Here is a 13,746-nt window from a genome sequence, read left to right on the forward strand (position 1 = left end):
CTCCGGTTGTGAGTTCAAGCCCCACACCAGGTATAGAGATTAAATTCAAAACTTAAAAAAACTGAAACCTTTAATATAATTATACCAAGACAACCATAAAAATAATTTAAGCACTATAGATCATAACTTGAAATAAAGAAAGCTGCATAAACGCAACAGATAGAAGTAAAAAAGAGAGAGACCTACTTACTACCTTTTGGAACATTTACATTTTTTTTAAAAAATTTTAAAGTCTTTTTTTTTTTTTTTGCCCCAAATCTTTTTGTTTCATTGGTTTTATTTTATTTATTTATTTATTTTCAGCATAACAGTATTCTGATATGTTTTTGCACCACACCCAGTGCTCCATGCAATACATGCCCTCCCTATTCCCCACCACCAGGTTCCCCAACTCCCACCCCCCGCCCCTTTTTTAAATTTTTTTAAAGATTTTATTCATTTATTTGACAGATCACAAGTAGGCGGAGAAGCAGGCAGAGAGAGAGGAGGAAGCAGGCTTCCCACTGAGCAGAGAGCCCAACAAGGGGCTCCATCCCAGGACGCTGGGATCATGACCTGAGCCGAAGGCAGGGGCTTTAACCACTGAGCCACCTAGATGCCCCTTATTTCATTTTTTTGAATGTTAAAATCCTTATTAGAGCTCTGAGGCTATGTGAAGATGCCAAAATGGAAGAAACAACATGACCCATACAGAAAAATATCAAAGACTTATTCCCCAAAAATAATTTTTATAATTCATGTTAAATAAACTTATTATTGTACATCTGGTAATAACCTAGCTTTGGCCTTACTGGTTAATCTTTTATGTCAATAGGGTTCTAATTTAATAACTCCATTAATAAGTATTCTTTCTACTGCAGATAAAAGCATGAATTTTGCTATGACTCCAATCTATTCAGTAGCATAGTATTTTATATAATGCAACTGTGGAGAGCTTTACGTACTACAGAAAACTGAAGATACATTTTAAGTGAAAATAAAATGATATAATACCTTAAATTTTATAATTATTCCAGAAAGCAACTCCATTATTAAAATAGCAAATACTGTCAATGTACATATTCACAGAAAAAAACAATTTACTTCCACTAGTCAAATCAATAATGCAAGGAGAAAAGAATCCACAAATGATACTTACCAAAAATGCCTTAACTTTTTAAGAGATGTATAACAACCTTTAAAAATATAAAGGATACTGGGATTAAAATTTTTATAAAACAATAAAAATAATATAAAGACAGGAGAATCTCTCAAGAGAGGATTTTTTTTTTTTTTTTTTTTTTTTTTTTGTAAGAGAGAGAAAGAGAGAGAGAGCAAGCACAAGTGAAGGGCAGGGAGAAAACCCTAAGCAGGTTCCAGGCTCAGCATAGAGCCCAAAGCAGGGCTCAAGCCCACAACTCTGAGATCATAACCTGAACAGAAATCAAAAGCTGGACGCTCAACCAAGCTACCCGCGGGAGCCCTGAGTAAGAGAGGATTTTTAAAATTTACTTGTAAATGTGCAAGACTGTGTGAGAGCCATCTCACATTTATCTGGTTGATTTAGTGTGGGGATTGGGACGGGGGAGCTAAACCTGAACATAGTCCCAACAAAGAGTTAACATTTAATACTTTACTAAGAAGTATGAAGGAGGGAAAGAGATCCATATAAGAGGGGCAAAATTTAACTTTCGAGTCATTAACAAAGGAAAAGAGAATGAATCTCAACAAACACCAGAAAAAGTTCAACTACAGATAATAAGGTTACTACGGACAGGAATGTGAAAGAATAAAGGGTCCCTTCAGGCCAACTCTGTAGCCCTATAGGGAATTACAAAGAATGGTTTAGAGGCACTACAAATAATGCAAAGAGGTAGAAATATTTGTCCTTCAGATAAAAAGTTATTTTCAGGTACTCTTCCCTCTGGGAGTGGAAGGATTCAGAATAGGATGAATGACTCAAAGTTTCTGCAATTAATTTATAATGAAAAGATATGAAAGCTACAAAGGGGCAACATCAGAACTTTTTAATACCTGCCTAAGGTCAATAGAGATTTCCTACTCTCAAAACATCTTAAAGGTAACATTATGGAATAAAATGATGATACTGGTATTTCAGTATTTATTTGTTTAGTACCCGTGTTAGATATGCTGTTCATAATTTTCTAAACTTTGTTCAGCCTGCAAGGTCCAAGTCTGAGGTTACACTGTTGGGCTCCAAGATAATTAAATTAACTTTGAACAAATATATGGAATCTAGCGCTGATAAAATGAAGGCAGTCAGATTCTCAGGCAAGGACTGGGACCCAGACCTGGGAATCTCACTCTTCCTTTCCTTTCTTAATTCCTCTACAACACCATCTTTAGTGTACCCCTAGTTCACCCAGACTATCACAACTCAAATGTGACCTCTGGACCAAAATTATAAGAAAAGATAGTAGGTTGATTAATATTCCAGGAAATTGGTATCAAGTTGATATCAAATCAAGACACTTAAAAAAGAGTTTTAAGTAGGCAAAGAATGTATTTGGAATATTTTCCAAAACTATGGTTGATTTAAAATTTTAAATTTTAATGTTAAGGTAGCATATGACATTTTGAGTAAGTCTTAAGACATAAATGAGTCTGATTTCTGACTCTGAAAGTCATTATAATAACAGTATTAAAACAAATACACCAAATATATCCAGTCAGATTTTCTTAGGGGAAGAGACGTTAGGTCCTATGATGGTTATGATAAACTAAGTTTGTTCAACCTCCATTGTATCTTCCTTCTTTATAGTGTGCCTCTTATGTTAAAGAGACAGGAAAGCTAAAGGTAAGATTTCCCAAATTATTTTGCAGCTCGAGTGCTAGATATAAACTGGGCTTTTTCTTTTTCTCTTCCTTCCTTCGTTTTCTTCCTTTTTTCTCTCCTCCTTCCCTCCCTTCCTCCCCGTATGTGTTACCGGCTTTCTGGTAATGCAGAGACAATTATAGTAGAAACAGTGGATAGGTTGAGTTACAGTCCCACTGCACCAGCTTTGTGGGTTACTAAGAGGCAGCTGTGGTGATGGGTCGCCTGATTCTTACGTTGTTGCTTATGATTGTGATCATGTGTTCTCAGATTCAGCTTGATAGATACTGGTTCCTCATCTTCGACTACCGTCCCAGGTTGATGTCCCAACATTCCCTGGCCTGTCTTCAGCAAGAATCCTATTAGGTCAGCTTAACCAAAACCCCCCAAACCCCAGGGTCTCCTCTTAGAAACAAAATTCCCACTTGCTGGTGCTATATTTGCAACTGAGCCTGGTTCTACACTAAGGTCTCTTTTCTCCTATTGTGATAGTTGGGATTAAAATCTGTTTTACTGCTTAAATACTATCTAGCTCTAGTTTTTAATAGTATCTCCCATGTATACATGAGGTATACATGTTAACAAACTTGTTTTGTTTTGTTTTGTTTTTCTTGTTAATATATCTTTTGGTACCAGGGGTCTTAGTCAAGAACTCACAAGGGCAGAAGGAAAATTATTTTTGTTCCCTGCATTCCCTGTTTGTAAAATCATTTCTAGAAAAAGAGATGAGAAACCGACTCATTTAAAGGTGAGCAGTAAAAGAATTCATGGATTAAAAGAGTCAGTATTGTAAAGACCAGGTGAGTCTCTCCAAATCAACCTATAGATTCAAAGCGATCCCAGTCAGAATCTCAGTAGGTTCTTTTTCAACTGAAACTGACAGGCTGTTTTTAAAATTCATTTGGAAATGCAAAGGACCAAAAATAGACAAAGCAACCCTGAAGGAAAATAAAGCTGAAAGGTTTTTCCTACCAGATACTAAAACCCATTATGAAGTTACAGTGATTAAAATAATGTGTGATGGGGCGCCTGGGTGGCTCAGTGGTTTAAGCCGCTGCCTTCAGCTCAGGTCATGATCTCAGGGTCCTGGGATCGAGTCCCACGTCCGGCTCTCTGCTCTGAAGGGAGCCTGCTTCCCTCTCACTCTCTCTGCCTGCCTCTCTGCCTACTTGTGATCTCTCTCTGTCAAATAAATAAATAAATAATCTAAAAAAATAAAAATAAAAAAATAAAATAAAAATAATGTGTGATGGCACAAGAATGGTCAAACTGACCAAAGGAAAAGAGAGTATCCAAAAATAAAGCCACACATTTAAGGTATCCTGATCTATTACAAAAGCAACAGGGTAGGTAGTTCAGTGGGAGAAAGAATCGCCTGATGAGTAAATATGAGTTAATGGGACATCCATTCAGGGAAAAAAAATAATGTTGATCTTCATTTGATCTTCACTTGACCATATAAAAATCAGTTCAGATGGATGACAGATCTAAAGGCAAAAGGTAAAATAAGGCTTTTAGAGAAAATATCTGTCTAACCTTAAAGTAGGCAAATATTTCTTTAAAAGCACTAACCACAAAAGAAAAAGGTTTAATTGGATTATAAGAGTTAAGAGCTTCTGTTCATTAAAAGACACTATTAAGGGGTGCCTGGGTGGCTCAGCGGGTTAAAGCCTCTGCCTTCGGCTGGGGTCATGATCCCAGGGTCCTGGGATTGAGCCTGCTTCCCTTCCTCTCTCTCTGTGGGTCTCTGTCTACTTGTGATCTCCGTCTGTCAAATAAAATCTTTAAAAAAAAAAAAAAAAGACACTATTAAGAGAGTGCCACATATATTCTGAGATATTTGAGGTACATATATCCAAAGACTCGCATCCAATATATGTAAAGAACTCCTTAAAATCAGTAGAAGAGATAGCCCAATTGAAAAATATGCAAAAAACATAAATTGGCTTTACAAAAGTGGATTTACAATGGATGGGCTCATAAGCATATAAAAAGACTCAATTTCTTTATCAGGAAAATGCAAATTAAAGGCAAGAGGACAGACCAGAAGGCTAACAAGAAAGACTAATATTAGCAAGTGTTGGTAAGGATGAAGTACAACCAGACCTCTTATATACTGCTGGTAGAGGAGTATAAACTGGTACAGCTGGGTTGGAATAGTATTTAACAAAATCTATAAAAGATGAATATGTGCATCTCCTATGACTCAGTAATTTTACTTCTAAGTACATACTCAACAGAAACACGTTCAACAAAACGTATATTCTAAGCAGCACTATTCATTATAGTCCCAAATGGGAAACTACCCAAACTATGAACCATAGAACATAAACATAGAACATAAACATAAACATAGAACAGATTGAAAAGTTGTCATACATTCACAGGGAATACTATGGAGAAATAAAAAATGCTCGCATGACAACACAGATGAACCTATCAAAACCAGAGTGCAAAAAAAGTCGGCCAAAAAAGAGCATATACAAATGGAATTGCACACTGGAGACAAAACTAAGTTAGTTATTACAAGTCCCAATAGTGGTTTTCTCTGAGGTGGGCAGGACTGACAAAAGAAATAAGAGGTATCTAGCTGCTGGTGTGCTCGGTGATGTCGTTTCTTGATTTGGCTATTGATTACATGGGTGTATTCAACATGTTAAAATTTGTCAATCTGCACATTTATGATTTGTATACTTTTCTTATGAATATTATCCCTCAATAAAGATCATATGATAAAAAGCAAATAAACAGCAAACTGGAAACAATTTTCTACAAGTGTAATAAGGTTAAGTAACACATGAAGAACTCATGCAAATCAATTTTTTTTTGTTTTTGCAAATCAATAAAGAAATATTTTATTTATCTGTTTGAGAGAGAGAGAGAGAGTGAGCAAATGAGCAGGGGGAGGAAACGAGAACCTGAAGCACACTCTGCACTGGTTGGAAATGGGGCTCGACCCATAACTGCAAGATCATGATCCCAGCTAAAACCAAGAGTCAGATGCTTAACTGACTGAGCCATCCACGTACCCCTACAAATTAATTTTTAAGAAGCTGGCATCCAGGGGTGCCTGGATGGTTCAGTTGCTTAAGCGTTGGGACTCTTGATCTGGGCTCAGGTCATGATCTCAGGGTGGTAGATACAGCTCTCTTGGCTTCAGGCTTCAGGCTCCGCACTGGCAGTGGAGCTTGCCTAAGATTCTCTGTCTCTCCCTCTGCATCGAGCCCCCAACCTCACCAAAGAAAAGTATTTTTAAAAAAAGAAGGTAGCGTCTAAGAGGAAAATGAACAAAATACACAAAAAGAACATGCAAAGAAAAATAAAAATGGTTCCAACAAATGCACAAAATATGAATTAGAACAATGGAATAATATTTTTCCCTGTCAAATTAGCAAAGATTAAAAGAAACTAAAAAAGCCATTGCTGAGGATTTAGTGAAATTGATATTCTTATTCCTAATGGAAATGTAAGTTAGTATAACATTTTTGTATGAGTCTTAAAAAAATTTTCATATCCTTTTGACCCACTAGTTTCACTTCTAGAAATTATTCTAAGGAAAAATCAGAGCTGCAGTTAAAGATGGAATCATATCAGTGTTATTACAATGGTATTTTGAAACAATGTAATTGTCCATAATGGAAAAATGGTTATACTAAAATACACACACATGCTGGAATATTATGTTATCAATAATGTTTTCAAAGAGTAATGAATAAAGACTCACGAAAATTTTAAATGAAAAATACATACAAAATTCTACATGGTATGGTATCTTTTGCTTTAAAAAACATACTAAACATACATACATTTGCTAAACATACATTTGCTTTAAAAAAAGTCTGTAAGAACACATAATATTATAATGTTAATGGCAGCCATCATTGATTGGTAGGATAAAGGATGATTTTAATTTAATGGTTTATTTTCTACAATGAAATTTTTTTTTGAGCATTACTATTATATTCAGAAATCTAAGAAAAAATAGGGTAAAAAAAAAAAAAAAAACATCCGCCTGGCTTTCTTTACCCTAAAAATCTGAGCAACCTAGATTTTTGTCTCCTTCAGCTCCCACCTTCAATATGTAACTGTTTCCTTGATTTTTACCTGTAATTCTAAGAATTACCTGTCCAAGCCATCAATCCATTATTTCTTCTCTCATTTCCAAAATTCAGACACTTGTCTTCCCAAATGAGCTCCTCGAATCCAGACTCTTCATTTTGGTAAAACGACCTCATCTTCCACTACTTCTACATTCTAGCCACATCAAACCACTTTATATAGCGACCCTCCACACTCGTGCCTCTGAAAAAATCCACGCCAGGTACCTTCACACCTCCTAACCTTGGCATGCTCAGTTCTCTCTCCGGGAATGCATTTTCTCCATTCGTTCTAATCCGATTCATAGTTAAGATGTACCTCCGATATCATTTTCTGGGTGTAGCTTCTCTGAGACAACACGAACAGAGTGCCGTTCCACATCAATCCTCCAGTAACAGTTAATACATATTTCAACATTTATCATTCTGCACTCTTTAACGGCTAGCTTTCCCAGTGTATGGAATAAGCCATTTCTTCTTTAAAAATTCCTTAAAATCTGGCTGGATGAGTGAACATAAAGCATACATATATGCAATATATCTACACTGCGTGTGAGCTTTCACCTGTATCTGATAGATAAACGGCAACAAAACACTCGCCTGCTTTTTTTTTTTCTTCTTCCTCGCATTCAAGATGGCAGAGACCGTCTTAAAATAGTCCCACACAAAAGCACTCACACCCAGAACCTCGAGTCAGAAGAACTGGCTACACCTAGCGCAACAGCAAAGGACAAAAGAATTGAACCTAGATGTTGAGATGGCTCGGTCCTAAACACTCTCAGTAGGTCCCCATACAGATTTCCAAATGTGTTAGAAAACTGGCACCTGCTGCCTTCATTACGAGGACCACGCCTCGATCGTGAACAGTGACCTGAGCCACTTCTGGATACTGACCCAAAAAATCGAGGATAAAAAAGGGGGAGGCTAAGCTGTACTGAGGAGTATCCAAAATGCACAATTGGGCTCCGCCTCACCCGGGCGCAGTAGCCCCGCGGCATATCCATCTCCCGGGAAGGAACAGGCAGGGCTCCGGTCCACCGGCCTAGCAACCGGGGCCCCAGCTGAGAATTCTGGGCGGGCCTGAGGCGGAGATTGCCGCGGCGAGGATGCCCGGGACTACACCTGTCAGGAGACGACCAACACTAGGCCCTGAAATCGCCAAGATTCGGTGACCCAGGCTGGTAAGAGCGTCACCCGATCCCTTCTCCCGGGATCGGCCCTTCGCCTTCCCCCTTGACCTTCTCAAACAAAGGCAATCCACACCCACCGCCATTTTCCCCTTACCTCAAAAACCACCTCTTCGTCAAACTCTGGTGTCATCCTTCTCCGCCATGCCACCCGCCTCAGCACGATGGGAAATGAAGGCGGGAGAACAGGCAGCACCCCGGCTTCTGCTACAGAACGGTCGCTTCTGTTCGGAAAACTACAATTCCCAGAATGCCTCGCAGCTCACGCCCCCTTTTCAGGACCACTTATTGGAACAGAGCACGAGCGTGTGGGCGGGAGCGGCCGGAGCGGGCGGAAGCTCGAGCCCACTGAGGAGCCTGGAGCTTTTGTCCGCCTTTTACTGCCGCGACTAGCAGGGGGCGCCTGAAGCACTGATTTTTTTTTTTTTGGAGCTGGAGAGGAGCACGCGCCGGCGGTGCCGCGGTGAGCCCTGCTCGTGCCCGCGCCTGGCTGTCCTCTCAGAGCTCGGCTGGGTGGCGCTCGTGCCCGTCCGCCTGCGGCTCGCGCCGGGGAGCGCCGCGGGGTCCCTGAAGCCGGTCGCGTCCTTTGTGCGGCGCTCGGGTTGCGCCGCTGGGCAGCGGGACGGGATGCGGGCGCTGCGGAGGCTCTTCTCTTCTGCTCAAACTCTCGAAACAATGGACTGTAAGAGGAGCATGGACTGAGGGGGGCGAGCGGGGAAGCGAGCTGCACGGGGAATCATGACTTCTGCCGCCGGTAAGTGACGGAGCTCGCGCTGCCGCTGGAAAGTTTGGAGGGAGCGCTGCTAGTCTTGGGCTCCGGAGCAACTTTCTCCTCACGGTTGGGTTAACGGGGTTCCCCCTACTTTTCCCGAGGGCTGTGCAAATGCGGAGCGGACGGCTTGTCCCTTTCTGCGGAGAGGGGCTGGTTGGAAATCGTGTGTCTCTTGGGACTTCCCTTTAAACGGACACCCGTGTTGGGAGCCCTTTGCGCCAGGTGAATCACGGAATGGGAAGAGGGAGACATTTGCTCGTCCCTCCTAAAGTTTGGGGGACTTCGCATTTGCTTGTGAAAGTAGTTTAGGTTCCCATGTTAAGAAATCAGTTATTCTAGGAAAGGCAGTGTTCCCGGACGGTTGAACTCAACCACTATGCTGAGTCGCTTTGAACCTAGTCTGTCCTGGAAACCCTGACCTTTACTAGCTGGAGAACTTTAGACATTGTGACTCCAGCCCTGGTGGTTTTTCCTCTGTTATCTGAGAAGCAGAGGAGTAGAATTGTCGATGGCGATTTTTTGCTCCTCTTCACTCAGTTTTTATGGATTTTTTTCTCTTTTTACCTGGTTAGTGTAAACGAACCCTTATTTTCTGCCTGCCTTCCATAGTCCTTTCTCTACCTCCAAATGACAAAGCCTGTAATTTACCTTTGTGTGGAGTTTGAGCAATTCTCGACGTTGTATTTCTAAACAGTCTTAAGAAACAGTTCTTATTTTCCGAAAATAATTAGTAAAGTCATTGCAGATTACTATTAAAATCACTTTATAAGACCATAGGTTAATTTTTAAACCAGAGCTTAGTAATATATTGACTATTGTGGGGGTTTTTCTATGTGTTCTTTGGCCGTGTTGAAAGAAAAACACTTTCATTAGAAATTTTATAGTAAAACGATGTAAGGTTTCCCCTCAAACTTACTTCTAGAATCAGCACTTAAGCACAATTAAACTTTCTTTGCTTTTCTTGGCGTTTGTTTTAAATTCCTGCAACTTGAAGCTGTCAAACAGCACTCTAAATGTTCTGATTTGTATTATTTCTAAAACATATATTGGAGTGTTGCGTTGCTAGATGTAATCAGATTACAACTAACAAGGCAAGAAGTTAGCCAACAGGAATAAGAAAGCAAGGAATGAAGTATTTCTGAAGATGTTGTGGATGTTTCCTTTTTAATGTTACATGTATGTAGAGGAGATATGTTATCATATACTATGGAAGTTAAACTCTTTTCCTTACTAAGGGGAGACTTTCTGCTTACTTGAGGTGAACTATTTTCATCTTAAATTTCTGTGCCTCACCATTCAATTTTTCTTTATTACTGACCCAATCCAGTTAATTAAAATTTTAAGTGGTTGAATATTTAAAAATCTTTACAGCCATTTTAGTTTTCCCCTCCTTCCAAGTGTCAAACACATTTAAAATATTAATACCTTAAATGTATCATTTTCAGTTCTAGCCCTAACAGTTTATAATGAACAGGTACAGGAACATTTAAGTTGACATTTAGATGTGTGAATCTGATTTAGGGATTGGTCTGGAAGTTTATGATGCTTTCATTTGACTTACTGTAGAATAATGCAAGCTATTTTTATATTTTATCAACTTTACAATTAAAGAAATCCACAGACATTTTTGTGGTGTTTAAAAGAGGAACACTTCCTGTGTTTAGCTGAGTTAGTTGGTTTTTAGCCTGGCTTGCTGAGAAGCATTAACTACCTTTTTGTTCACCCATGTGTTGAGATTTTTTATAATTCTTTCTCATGTCTAAATGGAGAATATGGAAGAAAACTGGGGTTTTATTTCCATTCCTTTCTTACAAAATTATGTGGTCATCATTCTTACAAGCTCTTTATGATGCTTTTTTGATACAATAATAAAATTCTTTAAAACTTTAGGAATATTATTTGCAATTGGGGGAGGGGATGTTTGTTTATGTTGAATCTAATCTGTGTTATTTGGGATGGTTGGCTTAATTTTAAAAAATAGATAGACAATAAAAAAATAAAAGAAATGTTGTAGAACATCTTGCGTTACATGTATCCTGAAGGAGAGCTTGCTTTGTTTTTCTGCATCTGTGAATGAGTAGGCCCATACTAGAGATTTTTAAATTATTCTAGTCGGTTTGTGAAAAAGGAAAGAGATCATCAGTATATATTTTATATCCTTTAAAACAGATACAGCCTCATTAATGCCTGTGTTTTGCCTTTTGGCTGATCCAGTAGCTAGGAAAGTGTGCACGTGAACCACAGCCATCTGTGTGTAACAGATGACGAGTATGTTTGTAATAGTAAAATGGTACCAGTGCTTTACTTTCTTACCTTATTTTCCCCTGGAGCCAAACAGCTGTGTAAATAAAAAGATTTGCTGCTTTGCTTTACAGCTTTTGGGTCTAAATGTTGATACAGTATTAAAATTCAAGGGTGCTGGGTGCATTTCCAAACATCATGCACTTATTTCAAGAGTGACATAGAAACAGGCTGTAATATAATGGTTTTTTATTTTTTGAGTTGTGTTTCTTTCAAAATAGAGCCACTAAATACTACTACTACTACCACTACTACTACTAAGAAAGGATTTTGGATATTGCTGTACCAGTGACTTAAACACTTGCTCTTACTAATAATTAAAAACTTATTCAGTAATCCTACTGAAGCTGATTCCTTTTTCAAAATATTGTTCTACATTTAAATGGACACTGATTTTTTTAAAAGAAATTTCCTGTTACTGAGGCATATTAAAGAGTATGTATATGTGGCAGCTTTGTCTATTCCCAGGCCCTGTTTTCAGCATTGAGAATAGAGCAGTGTGTTAAAATGCCTCTGCTCCTGGAGCTTGCCTTCTAGTGGTGAAGACTGACAAAATTATTCTGAAGAAAAATCTCATGGAGAAAAGGGACTAAAGAATATAAGGATTCTCCTGAAGCAAGGATCACATAAGTTATAATCTCAGAATCATGTAGGATTTAGAGATCTGTTCTACATCCTCATCTACAAGGAAACTGAGGCAACCAGATCTTTGAGTTATGTTATATGCTACCTCCGATACACAGTTTAAGAGTAGCAGGCTGAAGTTCACAGTTATTTATTTAATTAAATGAGTATGCATTGAATGTTAGGTATATAACACTGTGCTATATTTGTTGGGAATCAACCACAGCTCATATATATATAGTTACTTGAATTTCTACAACACTAAGGGTGGGGATTTATGGCTCTTGGAAGAGGACTCATAAAACACATTTAAAGAAGAGTAAAACTGGTACCAAAGATTAAAAAACAATATAAAGCGCAAAAATTGATTGGTTAAATGACTTTTGACAATACACTAAGATTCAGGAAGTAAAAGATTAATTTGATGAGACTAGGTTTTTGTTTTGGGGTACTTTTTAGTTATGGAAAATACACATAAATTTACCATCTTTGCCACTTTTAAGTGTATGGTTCAGTAGTGTTAAAGACCCTCAGGTTGCCTTGCAACAAATCTCCAGAACTCTTTCTATCTTGCAAAACGGACTTTTTTTCTTCTTTATAATTCCTTCAAAAATCCCAGAGGTAGGATGTTTTAAGAATGGTTACGGAACTCAACATGACAGCTTGTCAGGTTTCATTATCTGGGGTAGGGTGGGAGGTTTGGAAAAGGCCCTGGGCATTCAGACTTTGTCTTAAGACTTAATAGGTCAGGAGTTTAATTTAATAGACTATTATAGCAAGTTTTATCTTCAGCCTTTGAATGGTTTTACAATTTTTTTTTACTTAAAAATAATAACATGCTTATTGAAAAGCTAACTGAAATTGTATAGCTTTGGGAATTTATATTAAATTATTTTGGAAGTATTTTATTATCTTTATCAGGACATTACACCCAGGAATTGAATGAGAAAGCATGTGTTATCATGTGACCCTGGCTTGGGAAAATGGTTGGTGAAAGGAAATAGAACACCCTATCCTCCCCTACCCCCCAACTTTCCTCTAATACCTTCCCCAAGTGTTGTGACTTTTGTTGAAATTTCCTTTGTTGAAAAAAAAAAAAATCACTAAATGAAGTATAAAGTCTCTGTATATTCAAATACTTAATGTCCAAAAGATATTTTGAAAAATTTGGGTTTTTTTCCAGTAAATTAAGTTTTTATTAAGCTTTAAATCCTGTTGAAGAACAAACATGAAGTATAAGAGTATACGATAAAATAAGTATTTTTACTTCCGGTGTCCTTGGGGAAATATGACTAGGTGATAGTGATAGTATAGGTGGAAAAACTTAAAAGAACTGAAAAAAAAAAAAGATATTTGAACTCTATATAATCTTCATCTTATAGGTCTTTTGTCTGAGGCTTTTGTTAGGTGACTTTAGGCTAGATCCAGGTCTATACAAAACTAACATAGTATAATGGGTGTTTATTTAAGAAAAATAGGTGTTTGTTAAGTGCTTTTTATATAATGTTAGGAAAAGATTGATACAATAGAAATTGTCTTTGAAATGCTGTGGAAGAGTGCTTATTAATAAAGGGAACACAGTATATTCACCTGTGGAACTTAAAAGAAGTACACATGTCCAGGGTGTATGCCCAGAAACTGACTGATCAGACATGGAGTTGGACCTATACACGTGATTTTTTTTTAAAAAATAAAGCTCCGTAAGGGAATATAATGAAAATTCCCAATAATATTCCTCATACAGAGAAATACCAACTTCATAATGAAGCAAATAATATAGAGGAACTAGTTTTGTTTGTAAGTTTGGAAAATTTCTGATTTCTGTATTCCTTTTAAAGATAGTTTTGGGGTTATAGTGAAGTAGATTCTTGAGAAAAAGCACTTAGACCACTCTGTGGTATATCACTGAGGTAGAAGAATACCACTAGTTACTGATATGTAATGTTAAAG

General features: G+C 37.9%; 2 protein-coding genes across 8 annotated transcripts in view; one reads left to right on the top strand and one right to left on the bottom strand.

The window, feature by feature from the left end:
- The window catches only part of VEZT (vezatin, adherens junctions transmembrane protein), a 68,032-nt gene extending 59,723 nt beyond the window's left edge, over positions 1-8,309 (bottom strand). For all 5 annotated transcript variants that reach the window (XM_046012395.1, XM_046012393.1, XM_046012394.1 and 2 more), the window contains exon 1: positions 8,197-8,309. In XM_046012395.1, coding sequence (XP_045868351.1) covers positions 8,197-8,232 — 36 coding nt within the window. In that variant the 5' untranslated portion in view covers positions 8,233-8,309. The remainder of the gene's footprint in view (positions 1-8,196) is intronic.
- A 173-nt stretch (positions 8,310-8,482) lies between these two features.
- The window catches only part of FGD6 (FYVE, RhoGEF and PH domain containing 6), a 117,952-nt gene continuing 112,688 nt past the window's right edge, over positions 8,483-13,746 (top strand). For 2 of the 3 annotated variants that reach the window (XM_046011744.1, XM_046011745.1), the window contains exon 1: positions 8,490-8,853. In XM_046011744.1, coding sequence (XP_045867700.1) covers positions 8,838-8,853 — 16 coding nt within the window. In that variant the 5' untranslated portion in view covers positions 8,490-8,837. Of the gene's footprint in view, positions 8,854-13,746 lie in introns of all 3 variants that reach the window. The other variant, XM_046011746.1, reaches the window with a different exon arrangement.

Source organism: Meles meles, chromosome 7 (assembly GCF_922984935.1).
Source record: "Meles meles chromosome 7, mMelMel3.1 paternal haplotype, whole genome shotgun sequence".
In the NCBI taxonomy this organism is placed as follows: domain Eukaryota; kingdom Metazoa; phylum Chordata; class Mammalia; order Carnivora; family Mustelidae; genus Meles; species Meles meles.